Source organism: Poeciliopsis prolifica, unplaced genomic scaffold (assembly GCF_027474105.1).
Source record: "Poeciliopsis prolifica strain line A6 unplaced genomic scaffold, Auburn_PproV2 SCAFFOLD002, whole genome shotgun sequence".
Classification (NCBI taxonomy): domain Eukaryota; kingdom Metazoa; phylum Chordata; class Actinopteri; order Cyprinodontiformes; family Poeciliidae; genus Poeciliopsis; species Poeciliopsis prolifica.
Genome location: NW_026562377.1, coordinates 17,471,298 through 17,490,138, shown reverse-complemented (window position 1 = coordinate 17,490,138; position 18,841 = coordinate 17,471,298). Strand labels below are relative to the sequence as shown.

General features: G+C 38.4%; 1 protein-coding gene across 1 annotated transcript in view; it reads left to right on the top strand.

Moving 5' to 3' along the window:
- sema6bb (sema domain, transmembrane domain (TM), and cytoplasmic domain, (semaphorin) 6Bb) overlaps positions 1–18,841 on the top strand; it is a 169,867-nt gene that overhangs the window by 110,581 nt on the left and 40,445 nt on the right. Inside the window, exons 11-15 of the mRNA XM_055047752.1 lie at positions 6,530–6,661; positions 7,946–8,095; positions 9,668–9,847; positions 13,751–13,891; positions 18,180–18,257. Of these exons, the coding sequence (XP_054903727.1) occupies positions 6,530–6,661; positions 7,946–8,095; positions 9,668–9,847; positions 13,751–13,891; positions 18,180–18,257 (681 nt within the window). The remainder of the gene's footprint in view (positions 1–6,529; positions 6,662–7,945; positions 8,096–9,667; positions 9,848–13,750; positions 13,892–18,179; positions 18,258–18,841) is intronic.

The window sequence follows — 18,841 nt, the reverse complement described above, 5'->3', positions numbered from 1 at the left end:
CTTGCTGATTCAGTAAAAATAGTGTTTATTTTAGATTTGTTTTTATATTTTGCCTTATGATGCAGGTTGATAAAACTTAAACCATTTACATTAATAGGTGACTCTCTGTATTGTGAATTTAGCTTAAAGTGAATACATTTCTGTCAATATCAACTTCAGCATCACTGCTATGTGCAGTTATCTTTTGCTGCACACGAGGCGCTGTTTCCATTTTAATGGAAATGGAAATGAGCAACAGAAGAGAACTTGTTCAGGGCTCCACTGATAAATATTTTTTTTTTACGTTACCCCTTGAGAAGAGCCATGTCCGACACATTTTATTTCCATCTTTTAGTCATTCTTTTCTTTCTGGTGAGAAAGAAGGCGTTACTTCCACTGCTTGAATAGTCACGTTTTTGGTAATGCAAATTTATGTCTGACAGACACAATTTCAAAACTGCTAGTTGCTTGTGGACATTGTTTGCATCAAACTTAGCACAGGGTTAATGCATTTTATTTAAACATCTAACTATGGGGATTGGAACTGCTCCCTATTTTATGAAGCTTTGTGTTTTGTCAGCATCTTGAAGAAAGTTGCATATCAGGTTAATGAAAGGGGAAAAAATGAAGCCTATTGCATTTAGTATCTTATCTAACCTAGGCTCTGCTAGAGCTTTGCTTATTTGGAGATGGATATAATTAGTGACTGAAATCACAGAAAATGGGTAAGGAAAACGGCTTCAAAATTCAAGAACAGCTGGATCCACATGAATAAAACCCATGTTAGCCTCCTTCAAACAGAGACCAAGGCAGACCCCCCCTGTGTGTAGCCGCATTCACATGGTGCACCTTGAAACTTTATTGAACCGCTGCTGTTTGTTTGTTCATCTATGAAGCTAAAAACGGCAAGTCTTCCCACAGAGTTCCAGAGAAATCTCAGTGGCGATGTCAAGAGGTCAAGATAGGAAGTGGGTGTGGTGCAGGGTCAGGGTCGAGAGGAATTGAAGCCGCACAGACCAACATGGAGACTGAGGGGAATTTAAAGGCTCAAATACAATGCATGCAGTAAAACCAGAGGAACTGTTTAGCAGAGGAAACAAGGGAAACAATATTATTTATGTACACCTCATGATTAGCTATTCATGATCTAAATATAGAGCTATGCTTTAATTACAGCAACACTAAAGCACACAGATGAATTAATTTCTGCTTATTCTTTGATGTTTTCAATACTTATTTTCCCCTACCCCTTTGCTCTTTCATTACAGAGTAATCTCCTTGCCACACATTTTTTAGTATATTTCCACAAATCACTTTACATGGCATCTTACTAAACCTAGTGTGGTCAATGTTGAAAATGTAGAAACTTTTGGTTTCCCTGCAGTAAAAATATTGTTTGCCACTAGATACTGAGCTGGATGAGGATTGTAATGGAGGTTAAAAAACCGAGTTTTTCCAGAGCTCAGTGTAAGAGATCTGCAGCACAGAGCACCATGATAACCATATGACTCTTAACATGCCAGCTGGTGTTTGGGAATGATGTGAGAAAAAGCCTTTTCTGTACTTGGATCACAAAAGTAAGCATGAGGAGCTCAAGCACTTCATGAACTCTAACTGGAGGCATGTGCATCAGTCTTTACTGCCTTGCTAGGTACGACTGCGCTCTAAAACTTGGGTCTAGCTGAGAAAATTAAGGGGATTTTGTGGATCGTCAAGTGTTGAGTCTTTGAAGTTCATGTGAAGTTTTTTTTGTCGGTGCCTCTATTCACCTTAGTGTCTACAGTAGAGTGTCTACAATGAGACAAAGATCGCAGTGTCATGAACTAAGATGTTTTTTACATAAAAACATCTATTAACATTCTAGCAACAATTTTAGAATAGCTCAAATAATGAAATGAAACCAAATCACTTGTACCTTGAGGAACTCCTTAAATGTCACTAATTCAAATAAAATAACTTTATGGTTAGAGTTGCTGGAAAACCTGCCAACCATTTTTTAAAATTATCCAAGCCTATTAATGCATGTATGTTTTATGTAATGTAAACACAAAACATCTTCAAATGCATCATTTAATAGTAAATCTTTTGCATCTTTGCTACTGACATTAGAAGAAAGAAAAAAAATAATAGAAACATAAAAGTAGAAGATGTTGAATGGTAAAAGAGGGATGGTGTGATCGAAAAGGAAGAGAAGTACGATAAGTCCAAGGACAGGGAAGTCGGTAATGGACAACACTTGTGCTTCCCACTCCCTGCAACCTAAAACTGTTTCATCAGCTGCATCTTATCTGCGTGTTTGGAAGAATACGCTGCGGGAGAGTGGGCCGCTACCTGCAGAGTCAGATGGATGCCTCACATATGCAGACTCTTACACAAATAAGCACATTTTCAAAAACAATTAAGACAGTTCCTTTATAAAAGCTTTTACTTCTCTGCACAAAGAATGGGAGGACCACCTGAACACACACAACCCATGCTCAGGTAAGTTGTAAGTGGGTTTTGATTTATATAACCGCCAGGCAGGGAAGAATGGAGGTTCTCGGAGAAAAGATATGGATACATAAAGGAGGAGGAAAATGAGTCGGAATTATCGGAGAGAACGTGTGAGGTGAGCTGCAAAAACTCCCCATAAGCCCCTTGTGGCCCGCTGCGGCACACCGGCAAAATGCTTGCCAGACAAATTGCCTTGGCTGGCAGAGTGTAGTGGAAACAGCATGAAGCAAGACCTTGGAGGAAGGTAATAGCTGTTCACTCCTACCACTTGGCCCACTGTAACATCCACCAGGCCGCACCGTGTATGGCAGAGACGAAATGAAGTCAACGATTTATTGTTCTGCATTCTGCAGGAGCTCAACTCCTCCTGTGCCCTCACTCTCCGGGGGTTATTTTACCACCACATACCAGCTGCATTCACTGAATGTTTTTTGGCCTCTTTGTTCCAAAATATACCATAGAGAGTTTGAGTACGAGAGCAACTTCGGAGAAAAACAAAGTTTTCAGTTAGTATTAGCTGTTTTTTGTTCTGCTAGTTGAAAATCTCATTTGCATTGACTGACGTGGGCTCTTTGGGTTTAATAGAGCTGTATAATTTCCCTCGCATTGTAAATGAAATCGTGTGTACCCCGAAAGCAGGACGCCGTCTCTGGCTTTCCATGTGGAGAATTCTGCGTGACAGCCGGATGTCCCTCTGGGAAAAAACACAGCAGCAACGAGGAGAAGGAGGAGAACAGGTTTATGATGCCAGGAAGAATGTGACACTGGGGAGATTGCACAGATGTGCAGGATAAACCTCCTGCACACCCCCGGGCCCACAAACAGTCTAGGCAAAGGAATACATAATAAGGTCATAAGCTGAAGTTACAGAAACTGGTACTGGAGAATGACACTTCACGTGTCCGACTGGAAACCAGTCCCACAAAAAAAAAGAAAATGCTGTTTTTTACTAAAATATTTCTCATCAGCTTTTACTCTTCATTGGATCCTGAGGTCTGTGGAGGTCAAGACACCAGGGATAAACATTCAACGAAAACATCTTTAATTAAAATATTAAATTATGACGCGTATTTTAAATATAGGTTTTCGTTCAGTTTATGTGTTCGGTGAGATCACATTTCTTGCACTCTTTCATTGATTACAACTCATTTACTTAATTGTAGATTTTTTTTTTTTACTTTGGTGGCTAATAAACAAAACATGAAACTTTGCACCCCGACTCTGACTCTTCAGAATCTGTACAGGTCAAGATGATTTTTGCAGGAAGTGGACCCATGAATGAAATTCTGCTTAGGCCCCAACGCAACCTTGGGCGGTGTCTACGTTTATCTGGATAGCAGATGATAGTTGGTAGTTTTGAACTCGCAAGTTGTTTTAATGGACATTATTAAATATAGTATGACCTACTGTACTTGACCAATTTGAGCTGTTTTGGATATGAATCCTTTCTGGAGATAATTGATTTAGAATATCTTTATTTTACTTTCATTGAGGAATGCGGAAAATAACTAGCTGCGTCCTATAATTAAAGGATTAGATTAAAGATCTCATGACTGTTATTTTTCTTATTTTCTCACTTATCTCTGGAAGCCATCATGGGACTGAAAACATGAGCAATTTCATGCTGTCTGGGAGTTTTTTAAATAATAGGGCTGCTCATTCAAACAGACGGCATATGCATCCAGCCTGCAAAACTTTATCTCAAAATAAACAATGAAGAACCACAGAGGGGGAAAAAAATTCACAAAAGAAATAACTGAAGGGAAGTAGAAGTAAGAATCTAAAGCAAGACGAAGTAGCACAAGTGAGAGAAACTACTTTGGAAATGAGAAGAATAAAAGACAGTTGTGAGAGGAAAATAGCTCGAGGCCTTTTGGCTTTCCTTCGCTAGATTTAGAGTCATGCACACGGCAAAGCCAGTGACCTGCAAGCAGAGTGATGGGAGGGTGGAGAGGTTGGTGAGGGTAGAGAAACCTGGCAGACCTATCGCATATAACATCTGGTGCCTTCAGTCCTCAGAGAGAAGCTGCATCGGACACATTTAAGGACTGTGAAAAAGTATCTGCCCCCTTCTTTTATTGTCACACTTAAAATGTTTCTGATCATTAAGTATTTTTTTATATCAGTAAAAAAAACAGAGTAAATACAAAAATTTAGTATTCAGATAATTGTTTTATTTATCACAGGAAAAAAAAAGTTTTCCAAGTCATCCTGAAAACGTAATTTGCTCCTGCGCTTTATAACTAGGTCACAACAGCTGCAGTCAGGTTTTTCCTAAAAGTCATTTTCACATCTCTGGTAATTTCAGCATGCTCTTTTTTTTCTTTCCATGAACTGTAATTCAGCCATATTGGATATTTTTTTAGAGTAACCATCCTGTTTAAGGTCATGCCACAGCATCTCAGTTAGTCTTGTTTTTTTGGCATTCATAGGTGGATTTACTGGAGTGCTTTGAATCACTGTCCTGCTGCACAAGCCAAGTGTGCTTCAACTTAAGTTCACAAATAGATATCATCTTTCAGGATTTTGTGTGAAAGAGTAGAATTAATTTCTCTACCGGTTCTGTAATTAGTCCACATCTTAAAGGAGTAAAGAACTCCATACCAGTAGACAGCCACCACCAGTCTGTGCGATTTGCTTCTTTAAAAAAATAAATAAATCAGATCCAAGCTACCTTTTTGTGATAAAATTTGATTTGATGATCTAAAACAAAGTTGTCAAACTCCAGTCCTGGAGGGCCACTCTAACCTTATCTGCGTACAACCCCCAGGGTGCTGTGCAGTTCTAGATCGGACATGATTTCTATTGATTTTCGTCACAAGTCTATCAGGATAGACATTTCTATTGCCTCACCCTATAAAGGGGGGAAATTCTTGTTCCTATCACTGTATGACTACTGCTTCACTGCTCTAGCCAGGCTTGAGTCATATTCCTGCTCGTAAATGTCTGTAAATGATAAATACGGAGGGGTGACAGCTTGACCCGATCAAATAGCACATCGTGAGAGCACGGTTTCCGGCTGCAGCCAGAAAATCCAGCCCACAAACGCAGCTCCTCCACACACTCCTGGAAATCAGCTCAGAACATAACCCAAGAGGGACTAAAAATCAACAGCTGGACATTTATTTTAAAGTAAAAGTCAGAAAAAAGGAACAAACAGCTGAAATTCATACAGCAGCGGATAACAAGTGGTTTGGTCTCTGTGGATATTTCTAAAGTAGTTCGAAGATTTCTCACCATGTACATAGTTACTCATTGATGAGGACACTTTCAGAACAGAGTGGAGCAGCAAGCATGGTGTTTTCTTTGTTTCCTTAAACTCATCTCTTATCTCGTCCTGACAGCTCTCCCTTCTTTTCTCAGTGTGCCTAAAACGCACGAATGTAGCATCAGGCTCAGCAGAGACAGCCTGACTGTTTGGACGCCTCTGAGTTTGCTGTAAATGTCTCTTTGTGTTTATTTGCACGTGGGTGCACCGGACACTTCTCTGAGCGGCTGGGTTCATGAGCGGTTAAACAGACTCTGAGGTACACCGGGCTTTTTACTGGAACGTTTTTGTGGGTTCATTTTATTTACGAGAATCCTTCCCTCCTCCTCCTTGTGGGGAACTGAATTTTGAGTGACTCATTTCCTATTGTTGCTTTATATTCCAGGAATTTCCACCAGGATCTTTTCTTGGGCCTAATATAGCTTTTCTATCTGCTGAATACCTATATACGATGGCCCAGAGCTGATAGTGTCTCTCCTTTCTTTATTCTCACTGTGCATCAGTCATAATTTTCTTTATGCTCTGCTGCAAGCTCCCAAGAAATAAAAAGTAGAGTTTGTCATCTTAGCTGGGCTCTGAATTCTTTTACACCGTGTACATCTGAGTTTATTTTCATTGTCAGTTTTTTTTAGTGTGGGTTTAATCCTTTCTTTCCTTTTTATGTTATTTTTTTCTCTCTGCTACCTTGTTGGAGAGTAGAGCCAGCTTGACACGGGGCTGACAGTCATTTTGTGTCAGCTCACATGCTTCATCTGCCTCTGTCTCACCATCCTGTCTCCTTCTCTGCAGCATACCTGGTTCGGCTGTATGCGCTTTTGACATGGAGCAGCTGGCTGCTGTGTTTGATGGAAGGTTTAAGGAGCAGAAATCTCCGGAGTCTATTTGGACGCCTGTTCCAGATGAACTCATCCCAAAGCCAAGGTGAAGCCAGATGGCTGTGCTCAATGCATGCACCTGTGCTTTCAGATTGTTATCAACAAGCTGAGAGAATGACAATGCTGTTCTGAAACATGATGCTACTGCGAAAAGTATCTTTTCGCAGAGCTTTGCAAGAGTGTTCCCACCTAGAGTAAATTTTTACGTTTTGTCATTTCGGAAAAGAGGAAGGTGGTCAGACTCCTGTAATGAAAGGCTGGTGTCCTGCAACTTTGAGATTTGTTCCTGGTCCAACACCTGAATCAAATGATGAAATTACAACCTCAGCAGCATGCAGTCACTTTTTCCTAAGTCCTGCCAATGACTTAATCATTTCAGTCTGGTGTGTTGGAACAGAAAAACATCCAAGATTTGTCGGACACTGGTCTTTGAAGACTGGACTTATGTTAAAGAAACTAAGTTCAGTGTGAATAAATTACATTTTATTGAGTAGACCAACACAAAGTACTCCACCACATTGAAGAAAAAAAGAAACTTGACTAAAATTAAAACACCAAATAGTGCTGTGTGAATTGGTATTTAATCCATTTAATCTGACTACCCTTTGTGAAATTTAATCTTAGTACAAGTGCAGCTGTTCTGTGAAGGATTTTTGAGACGATCAAACAACCTGATGAAGACCAAGAAAAGCAGCAGACTGTTTGGGAAGAAGTCTGCGGTGAAGATGAAAGCAGGGTTGGTTTAGAAAACACTATTCTCAGCTTTGAAGATTTTACAGAGCACTGTTCAGCCATCAGGAAACCAGGAATTATGGCTGCCTTTTCACTTAAGCGACACAAGGCATACATGGGATTAATTACGGGTTGTTTGTTTTTCTTTCCACTTCGCAATTTGTTGCTACTTTGTATTGGTGACCAAATTAAATATGTTGAAGTTTGTGGGTGTACTAAAACAAAATGTAAAGAAGTGCAAGGAGTGTGGATACTTATGCATTTGTGGCATTTTCACTGGCATTCATTGCATGACTTAAGTGTCCTCTGATTTTTGCAGACACTTGTTTAAGGTTTTAGCAAAAAAAAAAAAAAAAAAACAATGGAAAAACGTGTTCAAGAATGTTGGAAACTAGAGAGTACATAAAGAAAACTCTGTTTTCATGGGAGGTTTTTCATCTGCAACGTTGCTACTAAAGAATTTCTATGTGAATGTGAGTCGCTCAGACAGTCTCGACTGTCCTTTCAATAATATATCATTATGGAGACGTGAATGACTTGATGTTGTCAGATAAATTCGCTCCCCTCTTTTTGATGTGCTCCATCTTGTTGTTCCCAGACCTGGTGGTTGTGCCGTTCAAGGATCCAAGTTTAATTCCTCCAACTCGTTCCCCGATGAGATGCTGAACTTCGTCAAGACGCATCCCCTGATGGACGAAGCGGTTCCATCACTCGGACAAAGACCTTGGATTGTGAGGACCATGGTCAGGTGAGAACTTGGTGAAAAAGCGGCTTCGATGTTTTGCTTCCTATTTCACAGATAATTAAATGTAAATTGTACATGGCGTTATGAAGTGGGAGGTTGGTATATTTTCAGGACATTAGATATGCAATAACATTAAGAACATAATTATTATACTGTCTGCTGTTAATTTATCCTAATTAAACTAAACTATCCACAAGCTGTTGCCTCCAGAAATCTGGAATTAATGGAAATTGCTGATTCGTTTCCTACTTTATATATATATTTTTTTTTCTGGACAATCTTTATTTTTTCTTTACCTCAAACAAACTTCTGCCAAATCGTATTTGCCTCAATGTCTATCTTTATCTTTGAATCCGGCTCCAATCAGTTTTTGACTAATATGACCACTTCGCTCAGATGTTTGATTCTGAGCTAAGTGATCATATCCATGAGTCTCCTCTGCCTTTTTCTGTATCAAATCATATATCTGGATTATGTTTATATGCATCACAATATTATTAAAACTTTAAAGATCCTGACATATTTTTCCACCCATTTTTCATCCCAAATTTTGCCACTGAAACTTTTTAAGACTTTTAATAGAGTTATGGACAGCTGAATTGATGGCGCATGGGGGGCAAAAGAAAGATCTATTATGTTTGGGTTGATGAACAAACAAATGAATGTATGGCTTTTGTTGAAACCCCATTTATAGAGAATAATCAGTAGAACTTATTCATAGTTTGAAATACTTTCAAAGTTTATGTATATCAACATTCTGTATTGTATTTTGCAGATTAGTTGTCAAGGACACACAGATGAATGCACAATGAGACATGAACGAGCTGCATCATTGCTGTTAGTGCATATGATAATAGTCCCCATTCTTTTAGAGATTTTCCTGCTCTATCACGACTGATTCAAATCCCTGAATTACCTCCTCAGCATGTCACCAATCTCGGCAGGGGCCTGGTAATCAAGTATCTATTTGATTCAGGTGTGTTGAATCAGGGAAATATCTAAAATCTGCAGGAGTCCAGCTCTTGGACAGCTGACTATGGACAACAATGAGCCATAGTTATCCTTAAAAATAAATGGATCCTTGTGGTGGAATTCTCTACTCATTACCTTATAGATGGAGTCCACCATCCACCAGGGTATTATGCAGACTGAGGTGTGTTGAGAAAATTATAAAATCTTGCACAACGTGGCTTCTATTCCCATCTATTCACTCACTCAGTCAGGACTGCGTGTAGCTTCTCTGTGCTCTGCTATTGTTTCTTTTTAAATTCATTCACTTGACTGAAATTATTAATGACTGAAATGTCTGGTTTAATTAGTTTATTATTCAAATTTAATAAGTTTCTACTGTGAATTTCACCTCATTCTCCAGTTGCTCCAGAGAAATGACATATTTTGATTTCACCTCATGCGGCTCCGTACGTTTCACTCGCCAATCTGTTTTAATGAACTTGAATCATACACTGGCCTCCAGGAGTTTCTTTACAACACTTTTTAGCTTTCATAAGTGGAAGGTTTTGAATGAGTTGCTTCACTGTTACGTTAATGGAGCACTGACTCTGTCCTGTGGTTCAGGTATCAGCTGAATAAGATTGTGGTGGATACAGAAGCCGGGCCGTACAGAAACCGCACCGTCCTCTTCCTTGGGTCAAGCAGAGGAACCATCCTCAAGTTTCTCATTATGCCAAACCAAGACAACACGGTCACCAGCAGCAACATCTTTCTGGAGGAACTGGAAGGATTTAACCCTGACAAGTAAGACCACAGAATAGCAATGGGGATAAAATTGGTTATGAAATGCAATTTTGATTGATAATGTTTCTTTTTTGAAAACTTTGACTGCCAATACCATTTTCAGACAGCAAATAATAACACCTTATGTTACTGATCAGTCTTCATAGAAAATTGTATTTATTTTTAAATAGAATTTTGTTTCCCCAAACTTTCTTTTTGAAAAACATAACTCTTGCTTGGAAGAGCTTTTCAGTCTTTTTCCCACATCAGTTTTATTGTTAGGGTGACCTAATTGCAAAAGGAGCATGGTGCATAGACACAGCTATCCAAAACAAATCCTTTTATTTATCCCAATATTACTGCGAAAGAGAACCCTTTTCCACAATCACTAGCTTAATTTCAAATTTCAGTTCTAAGCAACGATTGGTGACTGTGAATGCTTCACAATCCTAATCAGCTGGTCCTTTATTCTCATTTGCAGCACTGGAATAAAGAGTTAGTCCATGGATTCAGTGGAATATAATCAGCTGCGAGCTCAGCTGTAAACAGGACATTGACCTACTTAAAGTTCAGCATTGACAATATGAAGAACTGTGGGAAGATAAGAGACAGTCGGTTTGTGTTATTTTGGTGCTCATACAATTTTGATGCAATTTTCAAAGGTGTTTTTTGTTTGAAATTTGACAGATCAAAACCAATCTGAACTCTGAAGTCTTAAACATTGAGCTCAAAAATGTCTTCCCTGTTGTATTCTTCTCCTGGTGAAAGCATTTTTCTTTTAGTCCAGAAGCAAAGTTATGCTGGTACTAAAAGTTGCTGGTATAGCAACCAGTTTTTGGAACCAGAGATTTTTAAAATTAGAAACACAAAGAACTGGTTTGGTAGAAAAGGCCTCAAAATAGCAATTATAAACATCTTAATGTTGGTGTCCTACTTCAAAGGTGCTTTTGATTTAATTGATACTCAACAATGCCTAATTGTGAGTGAGGAAGATAAAATATACAGTGAGAAAAGTGACAAACTTTCTGAAGATCTCTGCGCTTCGTACTTTTTGTCTGGGTGAGAGTTTGAATTAGCAGGAACCCTTCCAGCAAAACCGGCAATCTAGATGCAATTCAACATCAGTTCACAGTTGACTGGTAAATCACTATTTTAAGATTTTATAGGCAATTTACCATAATGAACATGATGTGTTCGGTAAGGAGCCGGGCAATAAGTTACACATTTTTTTATCAACTTGACGGCATTGCACCATCATCAGACAATATTCTTCCTTTAAAGAAAGAAACATTAGGGATATTTTTAGTCAGTCGCTCCTAATGACTGCTAAATTGTGCTCAGTTTGATTTCCTCAGATAAAAAAAAGTTCAAAATTCATATAGAATATGAGCACTACTAATGTGTTCATTTGGATGTGCCCACCAAGATATAAATCACTTTGCAGTGATTGAGACAATCCAATAACATACAAGAAGGAGAACTATGGTAATTAGATGAGACTTGAATTAGAGCCTAATAATCATTATCACAGAATCTGACTGTCCTCTAATGAGGTTGAGACAAACTGTTATGGGCAAACATTAGAAAATAATGAAAGAGACGTGAAAATCCAATCATCCTTGGTCTTGACCAAAGTTATTGCCAGCAAGGCGGACCCTCAGTCTTCAGTCTGAATTGAATCCTATTCCTTATCTCCATCTTTACAAGAGATTGGATTGATCAGGGCCTCTTGTGCTTCTGTAATTAGCATTTTGCACAAGGCGCACAGCTTTGAGACTTCACTTGATCTAGATCATTACATAGTGAACAGTGGCTGCATTTCCTTTTCACTCCTTTTTGTGTTTTGTTCTTCCACATGACAGCAGTGGGGAGAGGGGATAATTGTCACACAGATGCAGGCAGCTTTGGATGGTGATTATCTTTCACTAAGGATAATTAGAGGCATTTAAAAAGAAAGTAGATGTTTCTAAACAATTTCTGTTGTGGTAATTGGGAATATTTCTTGAACTGACTGGTTAAAAACTGACTTTTTTTATTTGGCTCCTTTCTCATCTCGTTTAACCCATGCTTATGATTTCTGTCATAAATTTGACAAAATGAGGGACAATGATTGCTAGAGAAATGTGAGGGAGACAGTTTGACAAATAAGCTGGTGAGGCCTGAAGCCAGTGTGTTAGGAATAATTTGGTGTGCATGGTGAGCTCACCAGGAGGTCGCTGACAGTCCAGCTATCACAGCAGGCGTCAGTCTAATCAGACTACAGCTGCATCTTCCTCCAGGCCTTCATCACTCTAACCTGCACATCAAAAACAAAAGACCCCTAGAGGTTCATGAGAGATTTGAGATCTCTGGTTTTCAAGTTTTGATCTGCTAATATTAACTTTAGCTGTTTAGATTTGGTCAAAATGTTTTTGTTTTCCCTCCCCCGCCCCCCTAGGCATCTAGAGAGATGCCCCTTTTAAGGCAAGATGATCATCATCTTTTGTTTTTTTCTAAAAAAAGACAAAGGATTTGGAGTGATAGTCATCTAAAAATATTTTCTCACCTTCTATTAACGATTAAGCATCACAAACTGTAAACTGAAACATCTTCCTGTATTTTTCTTAAAGAATGAAGATCCTCAGCTTTATTTAAAAGATTTCCAAAAGATGTCCAGATCTTCAAAACTTCAGCATTTAGGAGGTCGAAAGTTTAACAAGCTAAGAAATAAAACTTTGCTGGTACACAATGAGCCTCCCAAGTATTCTGCTGTAGTTGGCTCCAGGTCAGTCTTTCCTTTGCCAATTTCACAAACCGTTAAATTGTCAAACCACTGATCAGAGCACCGATAGGAAATAAGATGGGATTTCAGAGTTTCCAACCCACTGGTCATTGTTGAAGGCTGAGCAAGCTGAAAATCTTCCCATTCCAATCATAAGTCAATTTCTCTGCATCTCTTAAAAAAAAAAGAAAAGAAAAAGTGTAATAAGCCCCAGATTACACAAAATGTCACTGGCCATTATTAATTGCAATTTTACCACAAGAAAGAGCAAAAACGTTTGAGATGCTGTTTTCCAAAACAGATCCTTTACCCATTTAGTAATGGACAGATCCATTACTGTCGTTGTTTAAAGACAAAATGACAAATAAAAAAAAAAGCACAAAATGACACATTGACTTGAAATAGCAGAAGCATTTTAGGTGCTAGTTTAGTTTTTTTTTTACCCAAACACATTGGTTTCCTCTACAAAGATAACATGTTTTAGGTATACTGCAACCTTCCTAGAGTCTGCTGTCACACAGGTCTATGTTCTCAAATGCACCATGAATCTCCTGCTATTTACTGATCTTACTTATTTAATGTTTATTGCTCAAAGCTTCTTTACTTTTGCTCTCCTTTCCAGAACTCTCCCTCCTCGTTTCCCTGCATTTCATGATTCTGACTGTGAAGAATGACTCACAGCTTGGCCTTAGCAGAATGATATATACTTCTTAATGACTGTGGGCCATCCACAATCTTATTACCATAAACCTTCTTGATATAACTAATGCATGGATGCACATGTGCATAATATGGTGTAAATCTGCTGCATGAAGGCAGGTTGTTGCCAGCTCTCATGACTCTAAGTGCCAATTAGAGGTGATTTGGATCCTGGCCGCTGTTTTTGAAGGCCAATCGAGCCCTTTAAGTTCCACAATCAGCCTATTTGGGTTGGCATTTTTACATCAGGCACTTGTCGCTCTCGCGTTTATTACAGTTTTTTTTATTTATAGAACACTTTTGGCTTGTTTGTGTTTCACAATGAGTCGAGAGAGACATTTTTGCCCTTTTGCTATGCTCAGATCAAGGTCAGGGGTATAATCTACGGTCGTGAGCTTGTAATTGAAATTGGTTAATGCAAATTCTTTTTGTTTTGTGTGTCCATGCCTGTTTCTGTGATGCAGGTGTGCTAAGGACTCTCTGCAAGCCAGGCAGCTGCTGTCTCTCACTCTGGACCGGGCGAGCCACACACTGCTCCTCGCTTTCCCCTCCTGTGTGGTCAGAGTGCCGGTGGCCCGATGCCAGCTCTATTCCCGATGCATGAAGTAAGCTTGCGACGCATAAAGAATAAGCCATACCTTAAATGGGCAGTGGGGGAGGAAAAGAAAAGTTGGTGACCTTGGAGGGACTATCCAACATTTGTCTTTAAGGAGGGTGAAAAGCAGAGCTTTGTGAGCTGCAGCAGACTTGAGCTGTGCTGCAGTCTGAGAGAAGCTCAGCTTGAAATAATCTCTGGTTTTAATAAAAGTAATAATACCTAATTATTTCTGAAAACTCAATTGAATCCCGTTTAAATGATTGAGGCATTGGGATTGTAAAATTTCCAATAAAGGGTTTTAGTTTTGAAACTTTTAAGACCCATATTGAGATTTTGGTACAAAAATGATTGAAGGTCAAGTTGCAGGTGTATCTTTAGATGTTCTTTGCTGGTCATATTTCTTAATGGTTTTGGTGACTCCCCTCACAGAATTCAGCAGAAGTAATGAACAGAAATTTAAAAACCAAAGGGTTTTTTAAAGTGACCCATCACAGCATAAGATCACTGACCATAAGCACACAGCTTTAGTCTGAAAATGCATTTTCATAACAAACACTACTCTCCCAAATCACAACTCTTCAGTTTTGTGGTTTGCAATTGGGGGGGTGTGGTGTTAGCCGTTTTAATCGAAGAAACAAAAACTTGAGCCATGACATTATCACTCATTACCTCTCTTCACATAATACCATAGCAAAACAAGGCAAACATTTATTCAGCCATGTTTAAAGACATTTTGTGGAAATGCAATGAATTGCTTTTATTTCTGTATATAGCTGCAGTCTGACTTGTTCCCTTTCAATGCTGGTCAATTATTTATTTACACAGAATTTATTAAATAAAATAAACGAAAGTTAAAATGTCGTGTTTGTCCAAGCACCTCTGACGCAGAAACACAATGACTCTATGTTGTGCTTTTAGTTGTAGAAATATTGCCTGTTCTAGACTTCAGAACAGGCAATATATTTTTCTGTATTTTGCTGTAAGTCTGAAGGCATGACTTGGAAGATGAAACTGATTCCATTCCCTCTGATCACTTGATGTTAAAAGATTATAATTTTCTGCTTCCTGTGTGCAATTACACTGAAGCAGTTATAGTTTACATCGTCATAACATCTGTTTATGATCTTGTGTTTTTGTTGTTTGTGAAAATGTTCATGAATAAATCAGTTATGCAGTAAAAGACTTCAATGCTGGGAACTTCTTGAGAAATCCTGTGCTTAGTCACAGCTGCATTTGAGCAGAACTTGCTAATAATTATCAGACGAACTTCCTCTGCTGTGTTTCAAATCGGCATTGGCATTAGGATGTATACACAATCAGAGAGCTGTCAAGGAAAATGAGTTCAATCTTTCACAAGGTACTAAATCACAGCCTTCCGTGAAATTGTCCAAACACATTTTTTGGGTTGTGCACAAATTTGTAAGATGATTGCAGCTAAAAGTAAAGCCGTCTTATTTTTCTGCACTTCATGCTACGCTGCCAGCCTGTGCTGGTTGGAATGCAGCTTCCATTGCTTTACTTCTATTTTAATAAACATCAAAACAACAAAAAGGTAAAATGACTGGCACTCTTCTCCAACTTTCTTCTGACAGTCTTCATTAAAGCTCAATAATGTGTTGAAACATTAATTATTCAAAGGAAATTATAAACAACTGAAAGAAAAAAAGTGTTTTTGAAAAATATGGAGAAGTTCACCTTTTCATTTATTAGTGGCATGATTATGACTTTTTTATAAAATAATAGTTTTTTTTTTTTTTTTTTTTTTAACCACTATGCTCAAAACATGATGTGTAATCAAGAGAAAAACCCAAAATTATTGACGCAGGCCATTTGAACAGCTTTCCTTTGTTATGGTCAATTTCACTCTTAATACACAAGATGCATAAATGCGATGTAATGACGCTCCACCTGCTTGCACCCACGCAATCAGAGCAACACAGGAAACAGTCCTCTCTTCACAAGACCTGCGGCCCGCTGGGGTCCTCCGCCACACTAACACAAACCAGTGCACACCCCAGCAGCACATGTGTTCACTGGAGCAGGTGAGTCATGCAGGCGTGTAATCCAGACCACATTTGTAAATCACTCGTATGCTCCCTGAGGTGTGTTTAGCGTGTGTGCTTATTATATTTGCGTATCAGGGTTCTTTTTCTGTGCACGAGTAGGTTCAGGATTTTTTAGTCACGTTTCAGCGGTTCATGCTCTGTTTATTTTAACCCACAAGCCGTGATTTTGAGTATTTCTTTAGCATAGACGATGGTGATGCGTAGCTCCCCCTCAATTTAGTTGTAATTGTTCAATTAAACCTTTTTCCGGTATTTAGATTAAGTTGAATTTGCAGCCTGCACTGACCATGCAATTTAGATTTTTACAGTCAGACCTATTTGAGGTCCATAGAATGTTAATATAGGTTAACATCAGAGGATTTAAATGTTTTATAATTGTTCTATAATCCACTTTGCAATACTTTACAAGAGAGAATAGTAGTTTTTCAAACAATTCTATTGGGAAGTGGTTACTGTTTGCAGAAAAAAATGTGTTACTCATCACTACTAAATGCTGCTTGTGGCATTTGATGTTCAGGAGACCAAATGAAAACACAGCTAAGATCTTATTTGTAATTTATTAACATGTTGCAGTGAAATCATGCACCAAGCAATATGGACACCGACAGCATTTCCTAAACCGGGGTTACGATTATTTATTTTTTGTTTCTTCATACTACAATAAAATCTTGCCTTGTTTGTCATTTGAAGCCACTTTACAAGAGAAACTGGTTCAATGCATATCCAGTCATTGAGAACCTGATTTGGTCTCCAGCTCAATCCCAATTGTGTTGTGTAGTGCAGGATGCTTTTACTTTGAATGGATTTCAAACTTTCTTTGTTCTTTGTATGTAAAAGCTTAAATACGATCAAGCATAATAGATCAGATTTGATTTAAGTCTTGACGTCTTCAGGGTTTGTGGATGCTCAACACTAAACTTCACATAATATAAAAATAATGCAATAATATTTTATTATTATTTTATTATAAGTAAAATCAATATATTTAATTGATTTTACTTCCACTTGGTGGACTGTTTGAAGGAAGTTAGTCAATTGAATCAAGTAGTTATAAGTCATTCAGTTCCCTTTTAACAAGGGACAAAACACCCAGATTCAGTGCTGGAGGCCGAAAGGACAGGAAAGGGACAATGAAAAACTCAGATGTTCTGGTTGTGGGGACTTTTTGGGGGGGGGAACAAAACTCCTGAGTTTGAGTAGGTATTTAGATCATCATCTCCATCATTAGGAAAGAGACTAACATAAACACGGGATACTCAGCCAGCTGGATTTACTGTAAAAATAAAAAAACACTAACAACACTGACTCATGGCAAATGTCCAGATTTCCTTTGGAGATGGAAACAATTTTGCGACAATGATTGTGCACTGTGTTTTGTTATTTTAAACTTATAACTCTTCACTAAAAATTCCAGCAATAAAATACTGCACTTTTTTATTTGCGTCATTATTGCATATTACTTGTGGTTTATTGTCATAATAAACATTGTAACCTTTGCAGTAAACTTAAAATGTCCTCTACAGGCTCTACATGCAGAATTTAGTGGCAGTCAGCATCTCTATTGCATTTGTGCAACATAGAGAGCTGCGAGAGCCTTTTTCTGCTTTGTGAAGAAATCTATTCAAATATTGCTGAAAGGCACCCAGGTATTGCTGACTCAGGTTACATTCATTTTCACTGGATGACGGCCTGATTGACAGCTGGGAAACGTTTCAGTTTTGAACCAAAACCAATCAAAGCAAAATATAAATCCATGTTCAACTTAATGGAGCCTCTGTCAGTAGCAAAAGCACAGTTATTTATTGTTCTTCATTAGTATTTCAAGCACATATGGTAAGTGTCATTTATCGCTTTGGTTACCCTGAAACTAATGTATTCACCAAAATTTTAAAATTTAAATGACTGCGTTTGGTGTTTTTTGTTGGCAAATACATAAAACAGGTTTGTATGTTTAGCTAACCTTAAACAGAAGACACTTAAATTTTCTGTTGAAGAAAAACATTTATGTTTTGTCATTGAAGTGTACATAAATATGATGTTACCCCTATAAGTAAAAATGTTGTACTAACTACACTAATTAGTGAACTGAGCCTTCATGTTTGAGATGACTATCCCTTTAAGTTGCTCTCATAATCAAATCGATCAAAGTCTAACTTTCAGGCCTCCTTAAGGGAACCCAGTTTAATCTTTTAGGTTGAGGTAATTAATTTTCCTCCGCTTTTCCTTCAGGAACTGCATCGCCTCCAGGGACCCGTACTGCGGCTGGACGAGAGGAAGCACCTGCTCCTTTCTCAGACCTGGAACCAGGTGGGACGCTTTTCCTTTGTGGCTACACATCCATGCAAACACTCCAAATACTTCTATTTCCTGTCTGCTCTGCGACACTTTTTCTTGATCCTATTTTGAAGTTGTACATGGTTTATTACCACTTTCTCTTTTCTTTCCCTTTGATTCTAAAGATTTGTTTTTGTGTTGATTTATTTCATTATTAGTCATCCTGTGGTTATTTATGCCTTCTGAGAGCAGCACTAGCACCCTGAGAGATATGCCATGCATTATTTATCCACACTGGGAATTTTACGTTTGATTCTAGTCTTTAAAGTAAATTTTTCTTTTTTCTCCCTGTGTGTCATCCATTACTTATGGCTCATCCTAAATGTTGTTTTTGTGTTTACCTACTGAGCTGTCACAAAACATTGCGTAGGTGTCAGAGATGGCGGGTTTGTATACTAGAGTGAGACCCGTCGCTGTTCCTGCTGCACTTGTCTGTCTACATGGCTCACCTCCAGTCTTGATCGTTTCCCTCCACTGAAATCAAATCTCTCATAAATCAAGCCGCTTATTGAGTTAGGCTTTCAAACACAAGTGTAGTGCCAGCTGAACAGACAATA